The 14,036-nt window shown below is 45.0% G+C and overlaps 1 protein-coding gene across 2 annotated transcripts in view; it reads right to left on the bottom strand.

Moving 5' to 3' along the window:
• Positions 1-14,036, bottom strand: part of SGPP2 (sphingosine-1-phosphate phosphatase 2) — a 107,413-nt gene that overhangs the window by 27,230 nt on the left and 66,147 nt on the right. For both annotated transcript variants that reach the window (XM_029933706.1, XM_029933707.1), the window contains exons 3-4: positions 3,351-3,530; positions 220-309 (exon numbers count right to left, since the gene is read on the bottom strand). In XM_029933706.1, coding sequence (XP_029789566.1) covers positions 220-309; positions 3,351-3,530 — 270 coding nt within the window. The remainder of the gene's footprint in view (positions 1-219; positions 310-3,350; positions 3,531-14,036) is intronic.

Consider the following 14,036-nt stretch of genomic DNA (forward strand, 5'->3'; position numbering starts at 1 on the left):
CGGGCCACCTGAGCTGAAGTCAGACGCTTAACTGACTGAGCCACCCAGGCGCCCCTTCCTCGATATTATCTTAATGATTCCTTATTATTACTATGCAGGGGGTCACAACATAATAAGTACTTACCTCCCTGGCCTGATGGAAAGTATAATTACATATGCAAATAGCTGTAGCAGTATACAGTGTGAGGAACACCCCAAGACGCGCCCACAAGGACTTACCAGAACCGTGTGCATCCCGGTGTAGACTCTGCTGAGACACACCAAGGTGGAAAACACCACAGCCATCAGCAACCCCAAAGCAAAGGGATACTGTCGGGGGGGAGAAGAGAAAACAAGGCGATTAGACCATGTAGTTTGACCCCGTGGGAGGAGAGGATTCCTGGCCGAATAGTGTCAATCTCGATTTCCCTGGACCAGTCGTCTGATGGTCTAAAACCGTTTGAAAAGTGGGAAAGCGGACCCAAGGGAAGGGGAGGGCGCTGGGGGGAAGCGTCACAACATAGAATCATACAAACCAGGCCTAGTTAGAACTTGGCCTTAAGCCAGTTTTAGAGAAGTAAATACTTTTTTATTTCGACCTCTTCTTCTTCAGAGAGTAACACGTCTGAAGTGCACAGTCCTGAGCGAGGGACAAGGTGGATGGGCGGTATGGTCACCCGGGGGTTCAAGCAGCTACGTCCCCACCCAGTGCTGGACGGTAAAGTCTGGCGACCACCGGCTCCCGATGGAAGTCCAGGAGCAATGGACCCAGGCTAAGAATGGGCACCTTTGCAGGCAGACATTAAGGCAAAAATCCAGACTTGGCTGAATCTCAACATTTTCTGGTGGGTAACAACAGCAGTCAGAGGAATCCGGCTCATGCAGAGTCAGTCATATAAGGAACATAGGGATATTCTGCTCATAAACGGAGACGTAGAGATATGACCCATGTGCTTCAAGCACTGATGCCTGTGGTGTTTCACGGTGAGAAGAATAAAGACGACAGTGAGCTGTCTCCGTTACGTGAAACTCTGGACGGTCTCCCACTCCATTGGTCTTCACACAACTCTAGGATGTGCATTCAACTATAAGGTCCATTCCACAAGTGAAGAAACCGTTAACCTCGACAATCAGCTACATCACTATTGAACTTAAGCACAATGATGGTTTCCCATTAATCCTCCCATTTGATCCTCACTGTAGGAGCTGGGCTCAGAGAGGCAGACTGACTTGCCCAAGGTCACACAGCTGGTGAAAGGTAAGAGTCAGAACCAGAAGCCATAGCTTCCCTGTCCAAGTCCAACATGTTCTTTTTTTGTTTTTTAATGTTTATTTATTTTTGAGAGAGAGGAAAGAAAGAAAGAAAGAAAGAAAGAAAGAAAGAAAGAAAGAAAGAAAGAAAGAAAGAAAGAAAGAAAGAAAGAAAGTGCTAATGGGGAAGAGGACAGAGAGAGGGAAACAGAGAATCTGAAGCAAGCTTTATGCTGTCAGCCTGACACGAAGCTCAAACTCACAAATCGTGAGATCATGACCTGAGCCGAAGTCAGATGCTCAACCGACTAAGCCACCCAGGTCCCCCCCCCAACACATTCTTTCTGATATAAGATGTGAATACAATCACACATAGTCGTACATCTTTTCTTAAAAGTTATCATTAACTGGGTCTCAGATATTAAGAAAAAGTGTTAAAAATTAATGAGTTAATGCATTCAGAAGTTAGAGTTGAGGCATTAGCCTGAACACACGTAAAGAAACCCTATTTAGAAATGTTACAGCATATAACCCAAATTGCTAAATGTATCTACTATTAAAAATTGACTAGCAAGGGGCACCTGGCTGGCTCAGTTCACGATCTCATGGTTTTGTGAGTTCAAGCCCCGCATGGAGCTCTGTGCCGGCAGCCTGGAGCCTGCTTCAGATTCTGTCTCCCTCGCTCTGCCCCTCCCCCACCTGTGCTCTGTCTCTCCCTCTCAAAAATAAATAAACATTAAAAAAATTTTTTTAATTAAAAAACAATTGACTAGGACAGAAGTCCACAACAACTCAGGCTGAAAACTGCTGCATCACGGGAGGTGAAAAGCATTTTTAAAGAAGGACCAAGTGGCCTTGAAAGGAGCGTATAATTGGTTGTTGTTGCTGTTTTCTTGCAGTCCACTGCTACTTGACGCTTTTCTCCTGTGCGGCATCGGCACGCTCACAGGCCTCTCTGGATGCTGAGGACCAGCCCTCGGCCCGCTGTGTCCTGCTGGGGCAGGTGCCCTGCCTACGACGGAGCCCAGAAGTCTCTGCGTTGTTAGTTCAGAGAGACAGTCCTGGAGAGCACATACATTTCTGATCCTGGCATGACTTACGGTTTCAACAGAAGATCATACCTAGTGGGAAAAATTCCCGAGACCTGTCCCTTTCCCAACCCAGAAACGGAGGTCTGACCCCAAGTGACCAGGTAGAAGACCGCAGAGATAGGCCCGAGACCCAGTGCTAATCCTGTCTTTGTCCAGCTACGTCAGGCTGACCCCTCTAGTTCTGCACAACGTAGAACACGGAACGTCCCTGGGTTTTGAGGGTGTAGGGACAAGGCAGAACAACACGGTCATTTACAGACAAGACTGCTAGGTTTCATGAAATTGAAATTTTCCAGAGTGTGAAAGGGAGAAATGATTAAACTAAATGCAAGCTTGGGGCAAAACTTCTCAGGTAGGCAAGGCAAAACTTGACTGCAGTACTGATGTAGCTTTTAAAAGTCTGGCTGTAATTGGCATCTAAGCAGGTATTAATGAAGGAACATTCTTCCGTTTTCAACAGTTGGTAATCTCTTGTCATTTAGAGAGGAATCTAGAAGACACGGAGTCGTTATTTCTAGTGGTTGAGCCCCAACCAGGGGCAGAGGCATCCCTAGGAGCCAACGTGGGGCACAGACCCTTTCCTGCCCTGGGCCCTGGGGATTCTAGCAAGAGGATTAATCTGGGGGAGTCATCTCAGCCCTGGGGGACCCTAAGCTGCTCGCGTCTGCTGCAAAGATGAGAAAACCGATCACGTGCTGTCTAGTCGGGAGTTCCGGGGGGGCCGGTGCTCTGGCGGGGGGACTCCACAACCCTGGGGCCTGAGGCAGTCCATGTCATGCTCGCTGGGGCGGGGGCTGGGGGGGGGGAGTGTTATTACCGGGGTGTGCCTTTCACTCTGAGGCACAGCTTGACTTGGATGCGAACCCGTATGTCACTTTCTCTGTGAAGAAATTGTCACTGATGGCTCAATACACTTCAGTCCCCCCCCCCCCCGTCTTTATTTCATAAACCTCAAAGCACCCCCGCAGAACAGAGAACTCTGAAGCAGAACCTCTCTTTGCCACTTCATGGCATGGGTGGTGGCCTCACCTGGTATCTGTCCATCGTAGAGATGAGGAGGGTGAAGGAGATGGCGGTGGCCGCCATGGCGTGAGTCGATGGCATTCCGTACTCAGCAATCACTCTCTTCTCCAGTTTCACGACGGGAGGGGAGAAGGGGCGGGGCCACTTCAGGATATCCTTGGCTATCTGGCCAACATACATCACCAGCTGCAAAGCCAAAGCACTGGGGTGAGTCTAACCGAATATGTGAAATCCCGCGGTTGTGTGAATTTATTTTGGGGTTCCCAGTCTGTTGGCTGAAATTCCCTTCCTCTTGGACCCAGCTACCTCCTGGGAAAGTCTTGTTGGATGCTGTCTTAGGCCATAAAAAGAGAACTCCAGAAGACCACTGGGCCCCTAAGACAGGACATTAACACGTATCTTAATTTAAGTGATATACTTAACAAGCATTTCTCTAGTTCCTGTGTGGGCCCACGTACTGTTCTAAGAGCTTTACAAATATTAACTCACTTAATCCAAAGACATCTATAGAGTGTAGGTGGTCAATGAGATTTGAAGCCAGGGAGTTTTGCTTCAAAATCTGTGCCTTATGCTACATGATAACACCTCAGAACCTAGGATAGTTCTCAAATCAGACAGCCTTTGTTCTCAAGTTTTAACCAGAAAAGGGACTGTTCTGGGGTGCCTGGGTGGCGGCTGAGTGTCTGACATCAGCTCAGGTCATGATCTCACGGTTCGTGGGTTCAAGCCCCATATTGGGCTCTATGCTGACAGCTCAGAGCCTGGAGCCTGCTTCGTATTCTGCGTTTCCTGCTCTGTCTCTGCCCCTCCCCCACTTATGCTCTGTCTCTCTCTCAAAAATAAACATTAAAAAAAAAAAGCAACTGTTCTTATAGAGCTTCTGCTTAAGAATTTTTTGTGGGGGGCACCTGGGTGGCTCAGTTGGTTGAGCATGTGACTTCGGTCCAGGGCATGATCTCATGGCTCATGGGTTTGAGCCCTGTGTCAGGCTCTGGGCTGACAGCTCAGATTCTGCTTCAGATTCTGTGTCTCCCTCTCTCTCTGCCCCTCCCATGATCATGCTCTGTCTCTCTCTGTCTCTCAATGATAAATAAATGTTTAAAAAAAGTTTTTTAATAAAAAAATAAACACATTTTTTTAATATTACTCAATTTTTGAATGTTACACTGTTACTCTTAATGCATGTAGCCAACATACTAGATATAATTTAATTTCTTTCAGTAATTAGGAGCATCAGTAAGATAAACGGCAGGAGTATTTTCAACCCTCAAATATAGACAATTCAATCTAGAGTTTTTTCCAAGTGATATTTCATGATGACATTAATGAAGAAACTGCTCACCTCCCTTCTTTTACTTAAAGCACAAGACAGAAACCAGAATCTGACTTCTGATTCCCTTCAGGAGTAAACAGAACCGTGAGCCACAGACCCCCTTTGTCAGATTGTCTCGTGGACAATCTCAGGATCGGGTGTAAAGATGGAGGAGCTACCCATTTACTCAAGTCTGCATTTGCCCCTCCAAGTGCGGTCTGAGGATACGCCGTCTGTGCCCCACCCTGGGCACCGGTCTCAAACACGGAACCTCAGGCCCCACCTGGACCTCCCCCATGAGCCCCCGGCTTTCACAAGACTCTCAGGTGGCTCGTGTGCACGGGAGAATTTGAGCAGTCCCTCCGGACACTGCGTTCTCACACGGGTCCCTTTGTCCCGGGCTTTAATCATAAACCTCCGCATCTCACCATGACCAGATCGATTTTCCTAGGGCTTTGTTTAACTCGTGATGGATGGAGTTCTCTCGCTCTGGAAGGAGATCCACTATGAAGGGCTGTTTCAGAAATAATTTTCATCAGTCAGCCAGCATGCTTTAGGGCTTTCCACGTTCTGGGGCTTTCTTTTAGCTCGCTTAATTCCGAGCACACTCACACCCCCCAGAAGGGGCTGCTGATGTTTTGTGCCCCAGTGCCATTTTGCTCTGGGTTTAAAAAACCAAGAACCACTGTGTGTGCACAGCAGGTCGAATCCACAGGCTTTAAAGCCTCAGCGACAATCGCTGAATTCCAGAGCTGTGATTTCTAATTGGACTTTGAAATTCAACCTCTTTCCTGTCCCCTTATTACCAGGAACTACTGTCCTGGAAACGGGCTCGCTCTTTTATGTTGGCGCCTCCCTCCTGTGAACCTGTAAGAAACCGCATCAGACTGGCAATTATGTGGGGATGGAAATCTCGCAGCACCGACTACTGGGGTGTCTCGGACGCTGCTTGAGGTACATTTCTCAACCCTGGCCCTTCCCTGATCAGCAGCAAAACCCAAATATCGCAGGCGTAGTAATTCTAGCTTGCTCAGGAGGACTTAAATTCCGCAGACCCTTGAAATCATTAAGTGAAGAGAGCCAGGGAGCTTCAGACAAATTTTTACGCTTCCTTGAAGGTCACAAGTCCCTCTGACTCCATTTCTAGTTTGCCTTCTATATTTGAAGGATGTTTTTAAGAATTAGGACAGTTGTTCCTTTCATCTAACAAGTATTACTACCACATCATATTGTTTCTGATCGATACATTTCAAATGTCAATTACTGTAATGACAGCTCTCTTTAGAGCTTTATTGTTCAAGTCCTAAGGAAGGAATGCCACTCGTGGGGTGGCGAGGCCTGCCCTCACATTCATTACAGCGAAGCCACAATGTGCTGAGCCCCGGATTAGGTCCCCGTGACACAAACGGAAGATCTCAACATAACGCAAACACGCTTGGAAAAAAATTAGCCAACAAATCCTATGGATATATATCTATGTAGAGAGAGAATGAAGAAGCCAGAACAAGGACAAAGGAAAAAGAAGTATGTACTATACAATCCTGTGTTTATGAAATTCTTGAAATGTTAACTTTATAGCACAGAAAGCAGACCAATGATTGCCAGGAAGGGGGGGGGAAGGAATTACAAATGGGAAACGTACATAGGCTCAAATATTGCAACCTGTGCATTTTAAGTCTGTGCAAAATTTGGGAATGCACTGATAATTATGGAATTGGACATTTTTAATGTGTGGATTGTACAGCATGTGAATTATACCTCAATAAAGCTGTTAAAGATGTGCGGTTTATTGTAGGTCAATCATATCTCAAAAAGTGGTTGTCTTAGCTTGGGTTGCCATAGCAACAAAACACAGGCTGGTGGCTTGTAAACAACGGAAATTTATTTCTTACGTTCTAGAGGATGGCAAGTCCAAAATCAAGGTGCCAGCAGATTTGGTAACTGGTGGGGACCTGCTTCCTGGTTCACAGACAGCCATCTTGTCGCTGGGTCCTCACATGGGGGAAGGAGTGAGGAAGCTCTCTGGGGTCCCTTTTACTTGGGCACTCGGCCTATTCATGAGGGTCTACCCTCATGACCACAGCACCTCCCAAAGGCCCTACCTCCCATTACCATCCCATTGGGCACTAGGTTTCAACACGTCAATGTTTCAGAAGTTCTCAAGTATGAGGAGATGTGTGGGGTGGGCCTGGCCACGAGACACTGTGTGGAGGGGCATCTGGATGTTCAGCTTATTTGTACGTTCGGGAAAGAGATATAGCCAGATAGGATCTGTTCTCTGGTATCCTGGGCAGAATGGGGGCAAAGACATCAAGATTGAGGGAAAGAGACCAGGCAAGAGAATATTGCAAAATCCAGGGGAGAAAAAGGTGGGATCAAGGTCAGCAAAAGTGGGGCAGTAGAAATTTTAAAATGATTTGGGGCGCCTGCATGGCTCAGTCTTTTGAGCATCCAACTTCATGATCTCATGGTTCGTGAGTTTGAGCCCCGCGTCGGGCTCTGTGCTGACAGCTCAGAGTCTGGAGTCTGCTTCGGATTCTGTGTCTCCATCTCTCCCCTCTCCTCCCCTGCTCTCACTCTGTCTCTCTCTCTCAAAAATAAACATTAAAACAAATTTAAAATAAAAGGAATAATTTTAAAATGTTTTTTGAAGACAAAAGAATGTTGAATAGGTTTATAAGTATAAGAAGAATAGCAAGTAGAAATTTAAATGAGAGAGAAAAAACCCTAGAAATCAATGGACTAGGGACTCAGACATGATTGTGTACATGGCAGTGTTTAAGTTCCGAAGGGCAAGACTACTGGTCCTCACAAGGGACATGTGATCTCCTGGCAACACTCCCGGTTAGAGAGAGAAAGAGAGAGAGAGAATCCCAAGCAGGCTTCACACAGTCAGTGCAGAGCCCCACATGGGGCTCGAACTCATGAACCGTGAGATCATGATTGGAGCTGAAGTCAGACAGTTAACCAACTGAGTCACCCAGGTGCCCCAGCATTTACTTATTTTAAAGGTCACCTTATTACAAGGCAGAGTTTTAGAAATTATGCAAGTAGGTCATATTTTCTATGAATCTCACTGAAAGAAAGCAGAGCGGGCACTATAATACATTTAGAATACAAAAGGAGGTGCCAGCATGCTAAGGTTAGGAAGCCACACACAGAAGACCACATATTGCGTCATCCCCCTTATATGAACCGGCAGATCTATAAAGATGGACAAGAGATTAGTGGTGGCCTATGGCTTGGAGGCCAGATATCTATAATCAAGGAGTCAGAGGGACCACATTCCTACAGGTTTGCCTCTTCCTGTTTCCGGTGGCTGGACGCCCTCCTAGGCTGGCAGCGCAGTCTCTGCCACTGTGGTCACTTGCCTCTTCCTTTTCCCTCCGTCTCCTGCCCTTCTGCCCATTTCAACTCTCCCTCTGCCTTTTTCTCACAAGGGTAACTGTCACTGGATTGAAGACCCACTCAGATCTCATCTCAAGATCCCAAACTGAATCCCATCCGCCATCCTTCTTTTTCTAAAAAGATAGTGTTCACCAGTCCTGCATATTAGGATGTAGATGTATCTTTGAAGACAACCATTTAATCCACTATATTCAGCAAATAGGGAGTGTGAGTAAAAGACCACGCATCATGCTGGTTTTGGATTACCATGGAGAACAACACAGATCCGATCTTTGTACTCATGGAGCATAAGGACTGAAACACTGGCAAAGAGTACGGATCTGACAGATTCAAAAAGTCTGAAACATTAAAAAGGTTACTGCAGATACAAGCATCACATATCATTAGGGAATTACAAAATAAAACAATGAGATATCATTACGCATCTATCAGAATGGCCAAAATCTAAAACACTGACAACACCAAATGCTGGTGATGATGTGGAGCAACAGGAATGCTCATTCATGGCCGGTGGGAATGCCAGATGGTGTGGCCACTTCGGCAGTCAGTTTGGTGGGTTACGACCAAACCAAACATTCTCTGACCATAAGATTCAGCAGTCACGCTCCTCTGTATTTAACCCAAATGCATTAGGTTAATTGAACCTGTACACAAGTGTTTATGGCAGCTTTATTCCTAAGTGTCCAAACTCAGATGTGACCAAGATGTCCTTCAGCAGGTGAATGGGGAAATGAATGGTGGTACATTTGGACAAAGGAATATTATTCAGCACTAAAAGAAATGAGCTTTCAAGCCTGACAAGACATGGAAGAACCTTAAATCCATACCACTAAGTGACAAAAAATGATCTGAAGAGGCAACATTCTAGATGATTCCATCCTTTATAGGATATTCTGGAAAAGGTAAGACTGTGGAGAAGTAAAAAATCAAAAGTTGCCAGATATTGGAGGGGAAGAAGGATGACTAGGTGGAGACACAGGATTTTTAGGGCAGTAAAACGACTCTCTAAGATACTATAATACACGTCATTACACATTTATCCAAACGCATTGAAGGTACAACACCAAAAGTGAACTGTGAACTCTGGACTCTGGGTGATTATCATGTGTTGGTTCAGATCATCAGTTTTAACGAACGTGCCGCTCTAGTGTGGGATGCTCATAATGGGGCCAGGCCATGCTTGCTTGAGGTCAAGGGATATGGGAAATCTCTATACTTTCCATTCAGTTTTGCTATGAGCCTAAAACAGCTCTAAAAAGAAGTCTATTAAAAAGAGTAGGATTGCAGAAGAGAACTACCTACCAAAATCCATTTAGCTGGCAGTTAAAGAGTGTAATGATTAACTTGACGTGGCTTGTACTAAATGGAGGGCTTCGCCCTGTATTGTAGAAGGGTCCTCCTACCTAAAGGGACCAAATTAAGTTCCATCATCCATCACATTCCTTTGGACGGAGGCCCCAGAGGCCTATGTGTAAAGGAAAAATCCATGAGAGGAGGCAAGGCAGGAAGCAATTATAGATCATCAACGCTTTAGCAAACTGTCTGGGTCCCCTCCAAGGAAATATACAGGTGGGGGTAGAAAAATCCGTTCTCTGGATAGTCTACTGTTGATCCCAAGCAGACAAGGGTTTTCTAGTAAATCAATTGTGTCAACACAAAATGTGTCTTACCAGCATGGAAGGACTTCTAACTTGGGGTGTGTTCTTAACATCCGGGCTCCTCTGGTGCAAGCACAGAAAACAGCGCACGTTCTCTTAGTGAGAGAGCCCTGTCTGATCCCAGTGCATGACTTCATTGTGTCTAACACATCTCAGATCAACAATACGTTACTCTTTTTTTTTAATGTTTTTAAATTTATTTTTGAGAGACAGAGAGAGACAGCATGAGCAAAGGAGGGTCAGAGAGAGAGGGAGACACAGAAACTGAAGCAGGCTCCAGGTTCTGAGCTGTCAGCACAGAGCTCGACGTGGGGCTTGAACCCATGAACCATGAGATCATGACCTAAGCTGAAGCCGGATGCTTAACCGACTGAGCCACTCAGGCGCCCCAACAATACGTTACTCTTTACGTTAGTATAAATGAAACCTGGATAGTTTTGAAAATAGAGGATCCTTGAAAGAACATCATTACTAGTAAAGCAGTTACTCATTCTTTTTTATACATGAGATTGCCTGCTGCCCCTCATTTGTCCTTCCCCCTCCAGCCCAAAGCATTCTCATTCTCATGGTGGAAAGGCTCCACTGTCGTTAAAATAAAATCTAAGTTTCTGTATGATACAGGGAGAAACAAGGGTCTCTTTTCAAATTAGACCCCACCCCCACCATCCTCCATCCACACACATATTTTGATAAACTTTAACATCTGTCTTCCTTTCGGCTATGCTTGACCATGGGGGAACAACACTAATGAAAGCGTGCCCCTCAGGTCTCACGGGGTGGAAACATTTTGAGTCATTGGGATTTATAGACTCTCCATGGATTCGTTTTTTTAAAAGTCGGAATTAGTTATGTCATTCTTTAACGGCTGGAGACTAGAACACTAAGGTGTAAGCCAAAGACCATAGCTTCTTCACCAATACGTACCCATCTTGTTTCTTAGCCCAACCAACCAAAGCGCGTTCCCCTTCTTCTCCTGTTATTGATATGATGATTCAGATAAAGAGAGGCCAGACATCCAACCATTCTACTCCTAGGTATGTGCCCACAAGCACTGAAAACATAGGTCCTCACAGAAACTTGCACATGAATGGTCTTAGGCACATCCATCCCCTGCCAGATGGATAAACAAAATGTCGTCTGTCAGTACAATAGGATATTATCTGTCTGTTAAAAACAATGAAATATGGAAACAGGCTATATATATGGATGGATGAGCCTTAAAAACAGTATGCTGAGTAGCAGTCAGATAAGGACAAATACTGTATGGGTCCATTTATATGAAATGTTCAGAATAGGCAAATCCATAGAGATAGGAAGTAGATCCGTGGCTGTCTGGGGCTGGAGAAGGGGGAATGGGGATAAGCGGTTTCTACTGGGCAGATGAAACTGCTCTGAATTTGGATGGTGGTAATGGTGCACACCTTCACAAGTATACGAAACACAACTGGGTTCTACTCTTCAAAAAGGTGACCATGATGGTATGTGAATGTCATCACAGTTGAAAGTGAGAGAGAAACTAGACATCAAAATAGGTCCCCAAACACCTCTTCTTTGGGTCCCTGAAGTCCTTTGTTGCAAAGTGTTATTGACAACACCTTCTGGTATTGATTCCCGATAAGCAGCTACGGGGCATTAAGAATAGTCTTTGCTTCAGAAGCTCCACGAAGCTCTGCCCCAACGCGGTTCTGCTGGGCACTGAGGCGGGGACCGCCCGTGGCACAGAGGAAGTTGCTGAAAATCTGCCTACTCCAAGCCAGGATTAGGGGACTTGTTTGAAAGCAATTTTTAGCTGGCGGGAGTGGGGGGCTGTTCCGAGCAACACTTTTACCAAGAGATGGGGCTGCGTTCCTTGTTTACTCGGTGCCCTGTCCCCTCCTCCCTTGAAGACTGGGCTCTGTGGCATCAGGGAGTGAATGAAAAGCAGCTCTTTGCTACGGTTATTTCAGAATGTTCTAGAGACCACCGCCTACCAGCCAGTGTGAAAAGTTGTCTTCAGTTGGTGAATGTCTTCTCATGCTTGTGGCATTACTTTATTTACTTTTTAAAATTCTAAGCCCATTTCCAGTGTGTGTCGTGGGCTTGTGTGGGTGGGGTGGGGGGTGAGTCACTGAGCGAAGCAACTATAATTTCAAACTAATAAGATTTCATTCCATGCCTGAAGCAGCAAAACAAAGACACTACAGAGCAAACACCATAAATCACGAAGACTGTCAGAAAACTGGTCGTTGCATATCTGAAATCCTGTAGCAATGCAGATATAATAACTAAGGCATAAATGACAGGTGAGAAAAATAAAATAATTATGTGATGACATTTGCAGTTCTAATGCTCCATTTTTGCAAGCTCAGATCTGCTTCTGACTTTTGTGAAGGCAAACACTAAGGGTACAAAGATTAGTAATTAAGTCACAGATGTATGAATATCTTTGGGAAAGTTACTCCAAACCAACTGAGCCTCCTTTTCATGATTAGAAAGGAGTTGGGTAAAATGATAACCTAATGTTCATGCGGGGAATTACTTGGAGTGTATTTTCATAGATTTTTTTTTAAGTTAAAGAAATTTTTTAATGTTTTTTTTTTTGAGAGAGAGACAGAGAGAGAGAGAGAGGGAGGGAAGGAGGGAGGGATGCAGCGTGAGCAGGGGAGAGGCAGAGAGAGAGAGGGACACAGAATCCGAAGCAGGCTCCAGGCTCTGAGCTCGCTGTCAGCACAGAGCCCGACAAGGGGCTCAAACCTATGAACTGTGAGATCATGACCTGAGCTGAAGTCGGACGCTTAAATGACTGAGCCACCTAGGTACCCGCAAAAAAAACCTTTTTTTAAAAGAAAACGTTTATTTTTGAGAGACAAAGGTGAATTAGGTAGGGGCAGAGAAGGAGACACAGGATCTGAAGGAGGCTCCAGGCTCTGAGCTGTTAGCACAGAGCCTGACGTGGGGCTCGAACTCATGAACCACAAGATCATGACCCGCACTGAAGTCGGATTCTCAACCAACTGAGCCACCCAGGCACCCCAGACATTATTTATTTTAATGTTTGTATCATTCCTATTTTATGGAGGAGGAAAGTGAGGTTTAGAGAAGGTGAGTGTCTCACTAAAGATAACACCGTCAGTGTCGCGAAACTAGACTTGAATTTTGTTTTCTGACTCCACATCCTATGGTCTTTCCACCGTACTCCAACAGCTAGCATCTGATGAATAATATGTTCAGACAGTATCTTTCCTTAAGGAACCCAAATTCTATGATCCTAACCCATTACACCCATGTAGCTCTTAATAGAGGTCACTTGACTGCACTTCAGTCTGAGAGATTAAGATGTCACAGCTGATGAAGAAATTTCCAAATGCTTATCTGTACCATTCCACCAGTGATCTGTCCAGCAGAAGCGTTCTTTACTCCCACTGGACAGATGTCACATCCAAAATGGTACCCACTGAGGGAAGGGGTGTCTTCAATACTGATAACTACAGAGCACGTACAAAAGCTAAGATCATGCATAAGCCTACTCCCCTTCAACCAATCAACCAACCACAAATATCTGGAAACAACTAAATATCCATGACAGGCCACTGGTGAAAATAAGTTATGCAACAGTTCAAAAAGCATTATGAAATAAACTGTTAAATAAAAAAAAAAATCCAGAGGCTGCAAGGGTATATTGGTCTATTTATATGTAAATAGATTTTAAAAGTGTATTTACATATAAATGCGTGTAGGTACATGGGAAGTTGTGAATGGTAGAATCACTAGGGGTGAAAAGTCTGGGGTGGGTATGTGTGTACTGTTTCAGTTTTTCACACAAAAACAAACAACTCAGTCGGTTGAGCACCCAACTCTTGATCTTGGGTCAGGTCATGATCCTCGGGTGGTGAGATCAAGCCCCGCATCAGGGCTCCGTGCCGACCATGGAGACTGCTTGAGATTCCCTCTCTCTCCACCTCCACTCTGCCCCCATTTTTGCTTCCTCTCTAAACAACAACAACAATTTACTTCAGAGAACAGTGTAACCACTGCAAAGAACATTCCTTTTCGTGAGCCTTCTCCCTCACATTTTTAAGTATTTTCATTGTTATTTCTGCTAACCACAGAAAAATAGTATTGAAAGATCAAACCATTATTTTTATAGACCTCTGGAAAATAAAAAGACAGTAGATGTTAGTTACTCACTATGTTCAACTTTCTCATCTGAACTAACTATTCTCATCTCCAAGTATGCACTAAAAATCTGTGTGTGTGACATAGCCAGCCAGCCTATGTTGGAAAGGAGAGGAGAGGAGAGGAGAAAAGAGAAAGGAGAAAGGAGAAAGGAGAAAG

The sequence above is a fragment of the Suricata suricatta genome, chromosome 3 (genome assembly GCF_006229205.1).
Source record: "Suricata suricatta isolate VVHF042 chromosome 3, meerkat_22Aug2017_6uvM2_HiC, whole genome shotgun sequence".
Classification (NCBI taxonomy): Eukaryota; Metazoa; Chordata; class Mammalia; order Carnivora; family Herpestidae; genus Suricata; species Suricata suricatta.